Here is a 16,227-nt window from a genome sequence, read left to right as displayed (position 1 = left end):
CTACTACTCCTACTTTTCCTATAACATAGATGTAAAGTTTTAGTAATGTGTCCGTACTTTTCGTGACGGTAATACCACATGAGAGTAGAGCAGATTTATATGTCAAGACAAAATGGTTTCCTGAAACGTCTCTTACGGTTTACAAGAAACTTTTAATATTTTGTACATTGTGGTGAGTAAGTACAACGCTATGGAAGGCCAACTGGAGCAGATCCAACTTGTGCTGGGTTTTCTCCTGAGAGCTAGTATCCACATTCAAGCTTACATTTTAAACGTGTGTTAACTTAAAAATTATTGGTGTAGTATAAGAATTGAAGTAAGCATGCCTTACCAAACTACACACAAATACAGATATTATTAGAATAATGGTATAAAACATACAAAGTTAAATCAAAAGACTTGTTAGTTGTTATTTTATGTATCTTATGCCAACGTATAAGATATGTGTCAAAAGAAAGTCATGTGATGTGAGACTAACTGGAATAGATTGTAAAGTTATTAATAATAAGCATAAAAACACATATATACTTACAATATTTTAAAGAATAAACAGAGATAGAAATCAAATTTAATATAACATCGTAATGTAACGGTATTGCGACAAAATAATATCAGTATTTGTATAAAAGCAATACAAGTGTACCAGTTTTAGAGTACGTTATATTATTATCACATTGTGAAAGGCCAACACACACAGATAGGACATCTAGCACTACTGATATGTTCTGGAGTAACACATGTATGTCTTGGCAACAATTGCTGCTTTCGACATTGGACCCGCGCACTGGAACAGAACATCGGTTTACTAAGAAAAAATACTTAATAAAGATACTACTATTATCTCATTGAACTTAATCATGTTATAAATTTAATATATAAGGACTATTTTATACTAATTAGCTTTTATTTTGCAAAGTTGTACAAAAACGTATTTTACTCAAATAGGTTGGCTAATAAATATAGTGACAATCTTACATAAAGAGGCCATTGTCTACCTAGATAATATAGTGTATAGCGTGTGTATGTGTTACTAAATCAAATATAAACTACAGAACCAATTATACTGAAACTTTAAATGGCTATTCTTTTTGTAAATATAAACTTATTCGTATTTTTAAAATACCACCGGGCTACGCCCAATTGGTTTCTGAATTTTGGAAGATCCCATCTAGGCCACTAATAATAACAAGAAAGGAAAAATATCATTAATTTAAAGAGCCTCTTAAATGTAATCAACTGTTCCTATTAAACTTTAAGTTATCAGAGTATAACTCGATGTTCAATTAATTTAAGTTCTATTATATATTTTTACATTATTTATAGTCTTTAAACCATAGTGTACATTTGATGGTAAATAAGATTCTCATTTAAACCTTTTTTGTTACTACTCTTGATCTCAGAGTAAGAAAATATCCAGATAAGGAAGTTAAAATAAATTAGTTTTAAATAACTAAAATATAATTACTATTTGTAACTAAAAAATCTACAAATAAACTATACCGGTTGTCTAAAGCATTTAGGACAACCTCTTGATGCTTTAGTAGGGATACGTAAAGACGCCAACAGTATTTATTTATTTAAATTCCCACGGTATAACCATTTTGCAAACCATATAACTTAAGATGAGTAACAATAGCAAATATTGATAAAAATAGTACGGTATGAAAAATCAAATTCAATAACCAACCATGTCTATGACATAATAAATGAACAGGCATAACAAAGATATAACTAAAACAATGTGAAACACATATTGGGACATGAGCTCAAAGCAGTATTGTAAATGATAATGCTGTCATCTTTCTCGTAACTCCGTTTACGAGTTACAATACTGCAGTCTTCAAGCAATAAATATCCACCTTTGGTCTTAATTTTAGTAATTTAGTAAACCACTCAATCTAATGAAGTTATAATAATTATATTACGCTAGCTAATATATCATCAAATGTTGATAACCAACAATATATTACAACGAGATAAAGTTCTCCAAAGTGTCACTGTATGAGACTAAACAATAAACCGGTTTTACGATGAGAAGAGTATATAGCTCCTCATTAGTGGCACATTTTGGTTTGTGACTCGGAAATAACGACTGAGGGATCGGTAAATAAGTACTTGAGATTAGATGCCGTAGTACCAACATTCTTGAATTAATAGTCTCAGCAGTCTTCAAACCGCATCATATTATTACGTTATTGCCAACAACATAACAAAACATTTACCATCACCAAATGATTTCGTTAACTTATAGAACTAGGAGTCTAATTTCAACTTTTCAAACCAATGAAATTGGAAAAAATTAAGGTGTTAAGAAAGAAATAAGGGTCCACATTTATTAATGTTAAAATATAATATTTGTATACTTGTATTAAATTGTATTTGTTACTTTAAATGTGGTAAATAAAAACTTCGTTTGAATTACAAGAAAGTCATTAACTCGGCAAAAATCATTTAACAAATAATTTTTTCATTTTTCAGTGAACAATTAAACACTTTATTTTTTTCTTAATTTAAAGATATCTGAAAAAGGACTTTTTGCTATTTCATGTGAACAGTGTATATATTTACGTTCATTACCTACCTTATAGTGGTGAATATGACGATTTAAGGTTTCCAAGAAGATTTAAATTGAAACATTATATAATCTAAGATACTGTAATGTACCAAAATAATAATCCCACATTAGTCGTAGTCAATAAGACCGTTATATTAGCCTTTTGAATAGTATCAGCTTCTTTTTCATTATTAATAGCACAAGGGTTTACAGGCATTTTAGGTTTACGTCTTCATTCTTCGCTGTCAAACAACAGCAGTACCATATATTCCTGCGCCATAAAGCAAATGTTATCCTACCAAATCAAAGCCACCATGGTACATGGCATATCATGAAGTCTGATATACTATAATCTCAATATCTTAATATTAGCAATAGTATTTAGCGATAAAATATTTGATTAAAATTTGATACATTTCTGGTACGTCTAAATGCGGATTCTTGATGAGAGTAGATTGACTAAAATGAGAGTGAACTGTGATACATTTTGAGGTATACATTTACAATAATACATTTGAGGTATTTAATTTGTTATCACCTCTTATTTAAAATTATTAGAACTGGTAAGACATTATATTTCTTTATCTAATCCTTTATGTTAACGTCTCAAACACTTGATGAATAGCCTCATCGTTAAATTAAATAGTTATAAATATTCTTCTAGAAATAGACAGTAATCCAGATTGAAGGCAATCTATACATTGTTAACTTAATTATTCTGACTTCCTCTGATACGTGATCACGGCTATCCAGTTCATCATGGCCAATCTAATATTTTTATATATACAGTATAAACATTATATACAGTATTTAAACATTTTGATATAAGTTAATCTTTCCTATTAAAGACCTAAAATACCTTATCGCAAAAGGTAGGCTATTTTTAGAACTTTTCAACACTATTATGTTTATAAATAGTCATGCCTCACATGATTACATTGAAACTGATGTACTAAGTAATTAAAATTGTTTAATGGTTTTTATTTTATATTGGAATAAAAATGTAAATACGTGCTAATAGTTATCTTATTCTCAGGTAGAAAAATGTTATTTCCAATAAACTCAGCTATAAGAAAATTAAGTAGTTTTATTAATATTTTCTTGTTCTGATAAATAGTTTAATTCCCTAAATATTTTCCTACCTGCAACGTTTAGATATCCCATTACTCTTAATAGACATTCTATATTCATTGTATATTGATATTGGTCCTATTTCTTATATATTGAGGTTACTGCTCTAACTTAAAATAGAGTTAACCATGGAGATTTTAAAAATTCGTAAAATAATCAAATTTCATATATTATATTTAAAGATCAATATGACATGCGTTTAATGAAAAAACTGTGAATACCTAAAGAAAAGAAAATATTTTCAGGAGGAAGAATCACATTGTCTACGATATTTGTAATTGAATTCAGACACGAATATGTGTTTATATTTAAAAGTTATTCCACTTTCCCTTATAACAGATTAAAACTTAAAAACATAATAGATGTTTAAAAAACCTAAAAATGTTCATTATAATCGTTAAATTTAGGGAGGCAGTTCTGTTCTGAAATTCTTCATATCTTTATAATGTTGTAATATTATTTTAAAATAAAGAAAACAAAATATGTAAATATCGTTATTTAACTGACCCATTACATAGCAAAATAGTTTTGACCTTCTGGTAAACCTCTTATTCTACTGTGTGATACAAAATCATAGGTTCTATGTGGTTGACGTTGATTCGGAAAAAAACTGTTCCCTTGTTGTCTTGGTTGTTCCAAAGATCTGTGTTGTTCATTTAAAACAAACCCGTTTTGAAATTGATTAGGAAAATTAATGGGTTGATTGTATGGAAATCGATTATTGTCAAATATTTTTGGATTTTGGAGATGATTAGTTCCGTAAGTCTTTGGAGGTAGGAATCCCCTACGCAGGTCTTCCTGCTGGAATCCAATATTACTAGCCGTGTCCATCTCATAGTTCATGCGCTCTTTTTTTGCTTTCTTCTTCGCGTAATCATTCGCAGTCTTCAGGACCTCATCAAAGTTCAGCACTCTGGATCTTTCTCTCTGGTTGACACATACCAGCACTGAGATGCCACGCCTGGGGACGCAGACGTAACCCTCACAGCAGTTACTTCTGTAGTACTGGGGTCCTTGGCACTGTGGAAATGTCAGTTTTATTACTAATACCAACATGCATGACACAAATTATGTAACATATAGATACTTTATTAACTATTATTAAATACTAATGATCTAAACATAGTCCGTATTTATCCATTCATATCTACTTTTTAAAATAAATTATATCAAACAGTACAATTGTATAGTTTCAGAGTCTAATTTTTAAGGTTATTCAATTAGTTAAATCTACATATATTTCAAATTGAATATCTGGACTTTTAAACAAAAAACTTACATTAAACAGATTTATAATACGTACTTTTAAATAAAATAGAAATTAATTAAAGTAGAGAACAACAGGTTGATAAATAACCATTGGTAAGAATGGACAATGTAATTAAAAGTAAAACAGTAATACTGAAGTAACACATTACTATTAGTAGACTAATTTACACATTGTGCATTTTGATAATTCACTTAAATTAGTATAGGTTGTAAAATGATAGGCATGTTCAAGGATATGTCGCACAACGTGGACTGGAAAGATGTAGCGTTCATGTCGATTCTGACTGCGGCCCTAATTAATTGTAAGGCACTGTGTAGTTTTGAAAACGAAACGTAGAGGCTTACAAAGTACGTACGAGTGTTACTGTTAGTAACTTATACATTATATAACTATATAGGAACTTGTACATTGAACTATAAATTCTCCTTACAACGTAATCTGGTGCTTTAGAAATTTTATTGGCAGTTTAATCGTTAGCCAGGAAGGCCAATTTCGATACACTGAAATTCTTGCAGAAAAGGGATGAATAAAATTCCGATAAACTCTTTTAAAGGCATTGCATCCTCTTGCCATATTAAAATATTGAGTAACTCAAAACCCAAACGAGGTTGAACCCGTATTTTGGAAAACGTAATTAATAAATCAATAGCCAATAATCGAAAGTCATGTATGAATCTAACCTTTAACTTCTAGGAAAAACTAAATAAAAGTAATACATTTAAGAGATTTTAGCAAATTTATGAGATCCAATGCCTATTTGGAATTCTATATCTGAAATTAATTTTACTTTATAAAGTAAACCACCAGCTCAAAATTACAAAATATTTATAGTTTATATTATATAGTAAATCAAATAGTAAATAAGAAACAGGATTTTTATTTTTTCATTTTTAAGGCCAGAACATGTATTTTATTAACAATTGTAAAGCAAATTTTATGTAACATTAAATATGATAAAACTGTTAGTCTCTATCTTATCCTTTAATAACTGTATACAATGAACCTGCAAGTTCCAAGATTTGAAATGTATTGTTGTTTATTCTGTTAAACAAATTTCAGTATTCTCTGTTGTAATATCTCAGTATATACGTCAACTGTTTTCGAAGTTTATATTAACGTTTTTAAATAGCTAAAGCTTACATAAATAAGCTCTGTAAAAATGTTCAGGAATATCTCAAATAAAATTATACTGATGTAAAAAAGTTTATTTGTTGATCTTTACATTAAAAACAGTTATGAAAAAATTAACTCAAGTTCCGACAAAAAACATATCTAGATCTAGATTGTATTAAAAATGTTTCTCAAACAGTAAAAATACGTAGAAGTTTGAAAAGTTTTTTGAAAGGTACCTAAAACGTTTTGTTATTTTGGAAAATAAAACTTAATGGTGTACTAATGATACTAATGATAATGATAGGTCACTTGTGTATCATTAATATTTATAATTCGTATCCAGAAAAAACAAGTCTTTAACTAATCTGATGTTCCTACCTGTAAATTCTCACAAGCGAGAGCAAAATATTGTATGACGGCAATGAAGAAAAAGCACAAATGAAATAACATTTCTATGCAGACAACAAGGTAAACACTGAATACACTAATATTGCATTTACAACTTCACTACAATGCAATTAAGATCAGGACGAGCTGCTTCACACAATGAGTATATCTCATTAGCGTTTCTTGCTTAACAGCTGCGACCTGCAACACTTGTCTTGAGACTATAAGTGATCTAACAATTGCGTTTCATCTCTAAGACCCATTTACATCTGGAATACGCAGAATTGGCAATGAACATTTGGGTAATTTGTTACTTATGCGAAAAACGGATTACACTGTAAAAACTAAGAAAATATAGTTAAATTATTCTATTTATAATGCTTTATAATGCGAAAAATAAAAAAAACCTTTAAAGTAACATTTATACATTAAAACCAAAACCATATAATATTATTCTTCTTTTAAATTATATTTATGGTGCTTCATAGTCAATATAGATTAGTGCGATAAGGTTCCGTTATACTAAATTGGAAGAAATACGAAAGCTCTAACAAAGCAACAAAATCCAAAAGCCTCTCTCTCTCTCTCTCTCTCTCTCTCTCTCTCTCTCTCTCTCTCTCTCTCTCTATATATATATATATATATATATATATATATATATATATATATATATATATATTCAGTTCTCTTAAATTAATTGTTTTATATTATATGTACAAGCATACTTAGTAGCAAAAGTGAGATACCTTAGATATGTCGCAAATTTGTTATTGTTCCAGTTTCATTACAGCTTGGATATTGGCGATGGAAGGTGTGAAAGTATAACAGGATTTTGTATATTGTCATCATTAAATGGCACAAAAGGTATAACACAACATTTCTAGAATTGGAATCCATCCTCTTCCTTAGGTGGAAGAGATAAAATGCAAACAAAAATAAAGAACGTAAAGAAGAAAAGATTGGACAGAAAGGGTTCGAACAAAGGGTTCGAACATACCAAAATGCTAGTTCTGGCGTTGTAACTACAAAATGAACTTGAGCACAAGTCACGAGATATAGAATCACACATCATACCAGCACCAGCGACAGTGACTGACAGGAAAATCGATGTATGTTCTTTCTTCGACACCGCATCGTGTCATCTGAAACAATGGGACAGAAATGCGATGGTCAACGGGGGAAAAGGTAAAGGCAAGCCGCTTCCGGCCCTGTGTGTTGGTCCTAGACCACAGTGTCGCGGTGTATGTGGTTGAAGTTTGTTTAACTGGTATAATGTTTTTAGGTTTCTTAGTTCTATTTTTAATATTGGTAACCAAAGTGGTCTAATCTTAATCGAAGTTTGGCTTAGCAGTTGGTCTGCTAATTTTTTATGAAGCCTCAATAAGTTTGCGTAAAAAAATTCTACTCGCGGTGTATTATTTTGGGTCTTCCCTTTTAATGTGATGATCAGGCCAGAAATATTGACAAGATTTATCCTTTTCTATTACTAAGTTTTTCGTATCTTCTTTGTGTTCTTTATTCTCACATTTAGTGATCATTTTGTCTCGCCTATGTATTCCCCATTACAAGAACATGTTATAGTGTAAACACAGTTTATTTGTTCTTGTAATTTCAGTGAAATGATTTAATGTATAATAGTCTAGCCTTAAACTTTAATCAATGTATTTTATAATTAGGTAATCGTTGAACAAAATATCTGCTGTTTTACTTTTATACCTATCAGAAAGTAACTGAAAAATCATTTATATGTTTCTACAACTAATTTTGTTTTGAGGAAATTCCTTATGTTTTGCAATATATATTGCTTAAACGTATAGATACAAATTACATAATCTATCACCTCTTTGTACGAGAAGCGTTTTTATTGTAACACGAGTAGAAACTTTTCGACACCTGAGAGTTGCTACACTTGGCTTCAGCCTGGTTTACCTCTCAAGGTGACAAAGTGATATTCTACACTAAATTACATAAAGCGACAAGAAAGGTAACGTTCTCACAGGTAAATTAAAGGTAACTTAATTGTAATTTTGTGCATCTCCTATTTAGTTATTAGGTTACTATAACTCCAAATTGACAGAGAAATCATCTAAACTATTACGGTTGCAAAACTGTACAGAATTAAAAGCATGTGTTATGTTTAGTATGACGGTGGATATTGTTGAAATTATTCTTTATAATATTTTAGACTATTTTCATATCTTAGAAATTGAATTCGTCATGTTTTATTATCTTTTATTATCCTTGCGAATAATCTAATAATAATTAATGGCATATTTGATTAGTCATCTTTGAAAGTGTAATTTTTTAGAGAGCAATTATATTCTTAAATAGTAATTGTATAGTATTGCTGTACCATGTATTAGATATTCATTATTATTTTAGACAACCATTTAAGTGAATACAACACAGCACAGATGGCACGGTCTTTAATTCAATTTCTGTACCTTACTAATGATGGGGGCTACAAGGAGGGTATTTCCCTCTTCTCTCGCAGGTTCTCGATCCCTCACACAGCCGCAAGCTAATGAAATACACTAGGCCTTTCCACCAAATCAACATACTCCTTTCAGGCTGCAGTGCTTTGATTAAAGGTTTAGCGAAATTGGTGATAATTCAGTCGGAGCTGTCATGTCTATGTAAAACGCAATCATTTGGAATTACAGTAATCTAACACTAAACTGATTATCTGATCTTAATATTAATTGTAACTCGCAATTACTGAATTACTTTGTGTAAAGTTTATTATTCACAATGTATGATTTGAAAGAATAGTAAGATTTATTAAAAATATGTTTGTAACAGTGGCCAATATCAGATTTTCTCTAAGCCCTACATCTAGCTTTCATTTTACTACATTTTATGAGTTACTCAATATGTTTTAACATTCTCTTGTTGTAGGTGTGTAAATAATTATAGAGTACAGAATAAAAGTATGTACGAACTTTCATACCTCACGGTATTAGATGACTAATAATGAATCAGTCAGTCATTTAATAAGGACATCTCTTAATATATACAGTATATACACATAGATGTCCTGACTAATTTCCGACTGAGTCACTGATTCTTGATTTATAAGATTCCACCAAAACCGTGCTATATTCAATTGGTATAATATTAAATAATTTTCGTTACGGCTCTGAATGGATGGACGTTGCTTTATTTACTCCATACGATCATAATAATTATTGATAATAATTATTGAGTTGATAATAATTATTATTATCAACTCAAAACACGACAAAATTGTAATAAAATAAAATTTTCAAACTACATTTCCCAACTTAGTACGGGAATAAAAGAAGCTAGAACTTCGCGACCCGAGGATGACAATCATCAGTCAAACTCGCGTTTGTGGTAGGTAACTTTCATTCTTTCAGTATAGTAGTGAACATGTCGTGAATAGTAGAATAAGTATAGTAGAATTAATGTCGTGAATGGAAACCAAGATGCATTTTTATACACACACACATAGGAAACTAGTTAATTTTTTCAAACATGCTGAATTTGTGTTGTATGTCAAAGTAGGTTGATTATAATAAATTCTATCCAATTTGACATGTTAAAAATCCTCTTTTTGTGTATCATAGCGTATGCATAGAAAGACCTTTCAGTGGTTTTATGGAAATATTAAAGTTACGATTAGTCATTCATATTACAGTAATTTAAGGAGATTAACAACAAGCTGCAAACCTTGTTCAAAAAAAGGAAAAGGTATGTCTGTTAACTGGTGGATACAATTGTTTGAATTACTATTAATATTGACTTTTATTTCATATTATTTTTGGTTAAATAGTAAATAATTATTAATAATAAAATAATAAAACACATTTGACATTTTTGGACGTTTGTAATTTAGAGTTTTCATATATTTTAAGATGTCAATTAGGAATAGGTTTGGGATATGGAATATAAGTTTTACGTTAGGTGGTTTTAGTGGCTATTAATATTAATGTGTTTGATAATAAATCTCGAGTTCCAGATGAACTTTAAAGAATGATAAAAGGCAGGTCTGGAGGTAATAAACTTAGGGTCATTAAGTTCGGATAAATGTATATTACTCCCAGTTAGTTTGCCACTCTATCAACTTTCCTTTGTTAAACAGTATTCTAGTTTTTGGGATTCTCATTTTCGGTCCGTGCTTGTGAAAAGTGACTTACATATGTTCGGAATTAGATATGTTTTTTTGTAAATTCTTGTTGCTTTAAGAAAACACTTTTACTAATTGATCGTTTAGCATGCATTGAATAACAAATAATGTAATGTTAGATTTCCAAATTATACTTTCTGTGATTTTTAGTTAGCTTTTACCAGAAATAGTTTCTAGAATAACAGTCAAAAAGAGGAAAGTACTAATTTAGATGAAATTTTCCATGAAAATTGAAATTGATTAAACATTGTTTTAGCGAGAGTCAAATCCATGTGTCCAGATTACAAGGATGTCCTGTTTATATCGAATCTCTTTAGAGGTTTCTTTATATGGATATTGAGAAAGCTCCGGTAAAGAAGTCCCGTAATAAAGATTTAATAGATTATTTTATTGATTTATGATTTTGGTTTCAAAAAATGTTAAACAGTTATGATTCAGAATCATTTTATAGTTTGAAAACAAACAAGAAGATGATTTTACAGTCGTTGGGCAGTATATAGAAAACGTTTAGAGCATTGTTACCAACATCAATAGAGATTTTGGTACAAAATAATTCCTATTCTATAGTAACTAAGGTACCATTTTCAAGTTTTCGACTTCATGTAGTTTTTATATTTAAGGGTTGGAGTCTTTGATATAAGATGATGGCTCCTTAACAAATGAATGGAGGGCATCATCCACAAAAACGAAGAAATCTTTTTTTTTCAATTCGACATCCTTAATTCAAAATTATTAGTTTTCCAGGTGGTGCCTTAATTGCTTTTCGGATTTCAGGTAGATTGTAGAAGAGTGAGCTTCTGGCAGTAAAAAAATTAAACATTCTTTATTTAGTAAGGCAAAGTTATGGCCGCAAGGCCCTTTCTTACACTAAACCTGCGACAACATACCATAACAAAATTAATTAATTAAACTAATTAAAGGTTTTTAAGTTAATATATTTATAGCTTTTTGCAAGCCCTCTTTTGAACCATAAATTAAAGAATGTTGTTGATTTCTTGACAGTTATTTGTTGTGGGATCATTAGTTAGGTAATAGGAAAAGTAACAAATTTTAGTTAAGAAGTTATATGTAGAATTAGATTCGGATTAAGAAATAGTTGTTCAATTTTACATATATTTACTAATTTAAAAATTTTGATATTAGGTTTCAATGTAATTGAATGTATAATTAATGTTTTTAGGAAATAATTTATTAGTTATTAGAGGTTATGCTAAAGTCTCGTTCAGAAGAAGATGTCAGTTTTGACAAACAATTTTACACGTGTTTTCATACTGAAATTTTGGAGTTGTTGGCTTAAAAATAAAATATTAATGAATAGTATATCATCCGATTCTGTGGTTGAACTGTTACTTTCTTCTGAGGGAGTTTAAATTTTCGTATTCGTAGATGTAGAAAGAATATGTATAATATTCACTGTTTTGTATTATTTGTATCTAGACAAATCTCTGCAATTTCCTTGCAAACATTCATTACAATTCTGTTTGCTAAGATTTTTAGTACGAATCGAGAAAATTAACAGGTAAATGAATGCTGGTTTTAGAGGACAGAGCCAATATGTTATTGAGTAAAGAAGGAAACCGTTGATGAGAAGTTTGGTTGGTGTCCATGGGCTGTATCTCCTAGTGCCAAAGACGTTTTTATAAAGAAAATAGTACAATTAGGCTGCGTAATAGTCTTGATATCAGTTTATAAATTTTTTAAAAATGAAAAGACTTTGGTTTGTCAGGATTAGGATGTACTGCTTCACGTTACCATTGAATATTAAAATTGAAGTGATTTTGATGAACTTGCAAACCTAGTACTTACGAAAAGTGTTTTGCTTCTTTAGTAAACAAACTTAAAAATAACCAATAGTTGATGCACGATAATCCTTAAATGTAAAAGTATGTTTGTGAAAGCTAGTAAGATTGATTCATCCCATTATACGTAACGCTGCAAAAACAGACCTCCTGAGATTGAATAACAATTGGTTAGGTTCTAGATACTATAAGAACACAATTTAAATTATTTCTGTTATAAAATAAAATTATTATCTACTACGAAAATTTATATATATTATCTAATTTATTTAATAAGCAGAAGAGGAAAGTGGTTCAACTATAATTGAACATCCTAATCATTTATGATACATTTATCACATCAGTGGCAGGAAAAGAGATTGTATATTCCGTTATGAAATAAGTATAACATAAACAATATAAAGCACTTACAGGGCTAAGTAATGTACGTTATATTGAGTAATCTTTCACCCAGGGACATCACAGTAAAGTGACAAGGGAGGTTCTGCTGTTAACCCAGTTAACGAGAGGCTTCCGGCTTGATTGATCCCTTGTGTAGGGCAAACAAAAGAAGATAAGGGAAGATGGAGTGAGAGGAAGTAGTAGTCAGCAATTTAGAGGAAATCTTCGCCTCCATATTGTCTCCTAGCTATTTCAAGGGGTCACGTTATTTTATTCCATAATATGAAGCGTACTTTAAATATATTATTAATTATAGTTAATTATTAAATGTGTCATTTTTCAATTTTCTTTACTTAAGTAATTTGATAAAAGTTTTGAAAATATTATTAGATTGCAAAAATAGCTTTCATATCACAAAACTAATAAACATCACCATTTAATGCGCATTCGCATATCGATTTAAAGGTTCCAGGTTTCTGTGAAATTTCCCTTTTTCAGTCCGTTATAAAGTATTAGTTTTAAATCTAAATAACAAATACGTAAATACTAGTAGAATTATTTTGCCCTATGTATTAAACTTTTTGTAAAATACTGTTTTTCATTTAAAGAAATAATAGTAAAAATTATCAGTGATTACCCTGATGTTGTGCCACCAACAATAATTATGATAAACTGTACGACCAGACTACTAGGATATAGACCATTAATGCCATTTTATATGATATGTATAGTCTTTCTATAAAAGTCCAAACTCGATTATATACATATTTATATTTATGTAAATTTACGTAAGACCCAGTATGAGTAGCATACTATAATTATTCTTCCAATGCATGTTTTAACGTATTTCAAATTTGGACTTTGAGACACATTTATTTTCTGCTTTGGATATTAATATTTAAAAAATTAACCAGAAAACCTAAAAAGATATTAACAAATAAAAAGACCTAAACCACATTTAGGTCCGAAGACAACTGTCTACACTCTCTCTCCCAACCATCTCCTCCCTGTCTCATTCTTTCATATGATACCCCACAATACCACAGGAACGACCGACATTCCTTTTATTAATATTGTTTTACTTTCGCATATACGGATGTGATGTGTAGTTCCTGCTCTTGACCTCTGTGCAGTGACAACGCAAGGCTTCATTTACTCTTGTCTAGGCTTTAAGATATTATCGGGTATAGCACCCATAATTTTATTAATGACAGTTTATTTCAATACGTTATATTTTAGGTATGCTCATATGTTAATTTTATTCAACGTGAGGAAGAGCTTATATTTTAATCCTCAAAAGATATTATTATATATATATATATATATATATATATATATATATATATATATATATATATATATATATTAACTTATAACGAAAGCAAGTGACCAAATCATATTATCCTAGCTAATATACCTGTACAGTAAGCTCACTACTTATATTGTATTTTAATAAAGAGATATACGTTTAAACTATGTTAAACACAAAATCAGGCATTTTTCTTTAGTTACTAATCGATAGGCCATAGAATATACAAACAATTATTTAATACACATATTAATGACTTTTGATTAATTTATTAAATAATCCCTACTAAACAAGAGAGCCGAAAGAAATACTATGGTTAGCGTAAATGTTATTATTTTTTATTTAGAAATGTAATAGTAAGGAACTGACAGAGCAAACGAGACAGTTAGCTTACACATGCAGAGCGCACTGCAGTTTAGTGATTCTCTTCCTAGGATCTATATCTAGGACCTTTACATAAGGGATTTTCACACATATAAATTGACTTTTGAGTTTGAGCCCAAGGTTAAAAATGTTTCCTTCTAATGACAGGAAGCTGTATACTGTATAAGTTCCAAGTCACATCTCTATGAAAAGTTATATTTTAGATTGGCGGACAATGACACGAGTTAAACAAAGCCCGATAGGATATTTAATAAACAAAGGAATCTCATATTTGTAACAATACTATCTAATGTCCTTTGTATTTAGTTGTTGGTAGTACAACTTTACTATAACAAATAATTCACTTTCAAAAGAAATTCATATATTTCAACGTAAAAAAAAAAACTGGTATATGTTGGAATAAATTATTATAAAACCAACAAAACTTAATAGAAATGTTGTAATTTACTTTCGGTCCATCCGGGCCTTTGCTATAATTCCCCACAGAAAGTGTTTCAAGACTATAAAGAATTAGTCTCATAAGTTCCTTCTTGTCTAAGAAGAACTCTTCTGATTTTAAGGACAAAATATAAAATGGATATCCATCGATCTGTGTGTCCATTTGTGCGATAGATATTTTCTTTTTAGTTCTCAGGTTATTTGCATCTCTTATAAATTGGTGTATTACACTTTATGTTGAAGTGATTTATTTTTATAATGCACATTAAGAGCTCATATTCATTTGCTAGATTATAATAGCGTTTTGTTACGAGTAATATTAAAACTAATGATCAATAGGAGGCCTATTACATATCCTGTTCAGGATTAAAAAACCAATTATCATTGTTTAAGCGCAGAACCTGGGTTTCCTTGAAATCGACAGAAACCTTCCCGTGAGAAAGGTGAACCGCACTAGTTTTGGTGAACGTCAAAATTAGAGAGTTTCAAGAGGGTTTAAAATATATAACGGCACCTTTAGTAATAGTATTGTTAGATTAACATATTTAAAGCCAAGTATTATATACAAAAATAAACTAAATCAATCAACAGTTTGCCAAAAAATGGTCATTCTCAGTTGTTTATTTAGTTGCCTATCAGTAATGTATCTAACTTCAAACCTGCTTTTTGAATTAAGTCGAGTAAATATATATATATATATATATATATATATATATATATATATATATATATATGCCTTTTCAACTAGCATGGGTGTCGATCTTTTCTTTTGTCAGGGGATATTTATCTGTAGACTTAAGGGCTATGGACAAGTAAAACAAGAATTTAGGTTATAAATGAAACCTCTTTGTATGAAAAAGCTACATACGTTTCCTTCTAGTCACACTATATTGTTTACAATATCTAATTTTTAAAAAAATCTTTATTTCAGCTTAACCGATGCAATAAAGTTTGCTATTAACTATGAAAAATTTATAAATAAGAAGATTTTTATTTATTATTTTGCACTATTTAACAAAATAACAAAAGTTAAAATGCAAAAATCCAACAAGAACATTTTAACTGTTATATAGAGTGTCAATATTTAAAGTTGCATATAAATAACTAAAAGCTAATCTAAATTCTGCATATTGGAGATTCTTACAGACACTAATGTAATTAATCCCACTAGATTAGTTGTTAATTAATTGAAAAACAAAGCGTATACTCCTGTGTATTTATTTACAGGTTGAACCTGCATTTTAATTTTACGTAAACGGCTACATGGTTGGTTTGGTTTAACAATAACGTCAATTCGCGAACAATCAGCCT

General features: G+C 29.6%; 1 protein-coding gene across 2 annotated transcripts; it reads right to left on the bottom strand.

Annotated features, from left to right (window-relative positions):
- Nucleotides 1-556: 556 nt before the first annotated feature.
- LOC124354374 lies at nt 557-6,631 on the bottom strand. 2 transcript variants are annotated; one of them, XM_046804778.1, is made up of 3 exons: nt 6,447-6,631; nt 4,193-4,705; nt 557-784 (listed from the first exon to the last, which is right to left on the bottom strand). In XM_046804778.1, exons 1-2 carry the CDS (start codon nt 6,516-6,518, stop codon nt 4,196-4,198), a joined length of 582 nt encoding a protein of 193 aa, XP_046660734.1. In that variant the 5' UTR covers nt 6,519-6,631; the 3' UTR covers nt 557-784; nt 4,193-4,195. The 2 variants fall into 2 exon arrangements, with proteins under 2 accessions (XP_046660734.1, XP_046660733.1); XM_046804777.1 differs by lacking the exon at nt 557-784 and having other exon boundaries at nt 3,842-4,705; nt 6,447-6,626.
- Nucleotides 6,632-16,227: the final 9,596 nt, after the last annotated feature.

The sequence above is a fragment of the Homalodisca vitripennis genome, chromosome 2 (genome assembly GCF_021130785.1).
Source record: "Homalodisca vitripennis isolate AUS2020 chromosome 2, UT_GWSS_2.1, whole genome shotgun sequence".
In the NCBI taxonomy this organism is placed as follows: Eukaryota; Metazoa; Arthropoda; class Insecta; order Hemiptera; family Cicadellidae; genus Homalodisca; species Homalodisca vitripennis.
This window is presented reverse-complemented; position numbering and strand designations above follow the sequence as displayed.

What these genes read in the sequence shown, in the direction of transcription:
- LOC124354374 (XM_046804778.1), bottom strand. Translation starts at nt 6,518, where the DNA reads ATGTTATTTCATTTGTGCTTTTTCTTCATTGCCGTCATACAATATTTT. An exon ending in TCGCTTGTGAGAATTTACAG is followed by an intron (nt 4,706 to 6,446) that starts GTAGGAACATCA and finishes ACATTTCCACAG; the next exon opens with TGCCAAGGACCCCAGTACTA.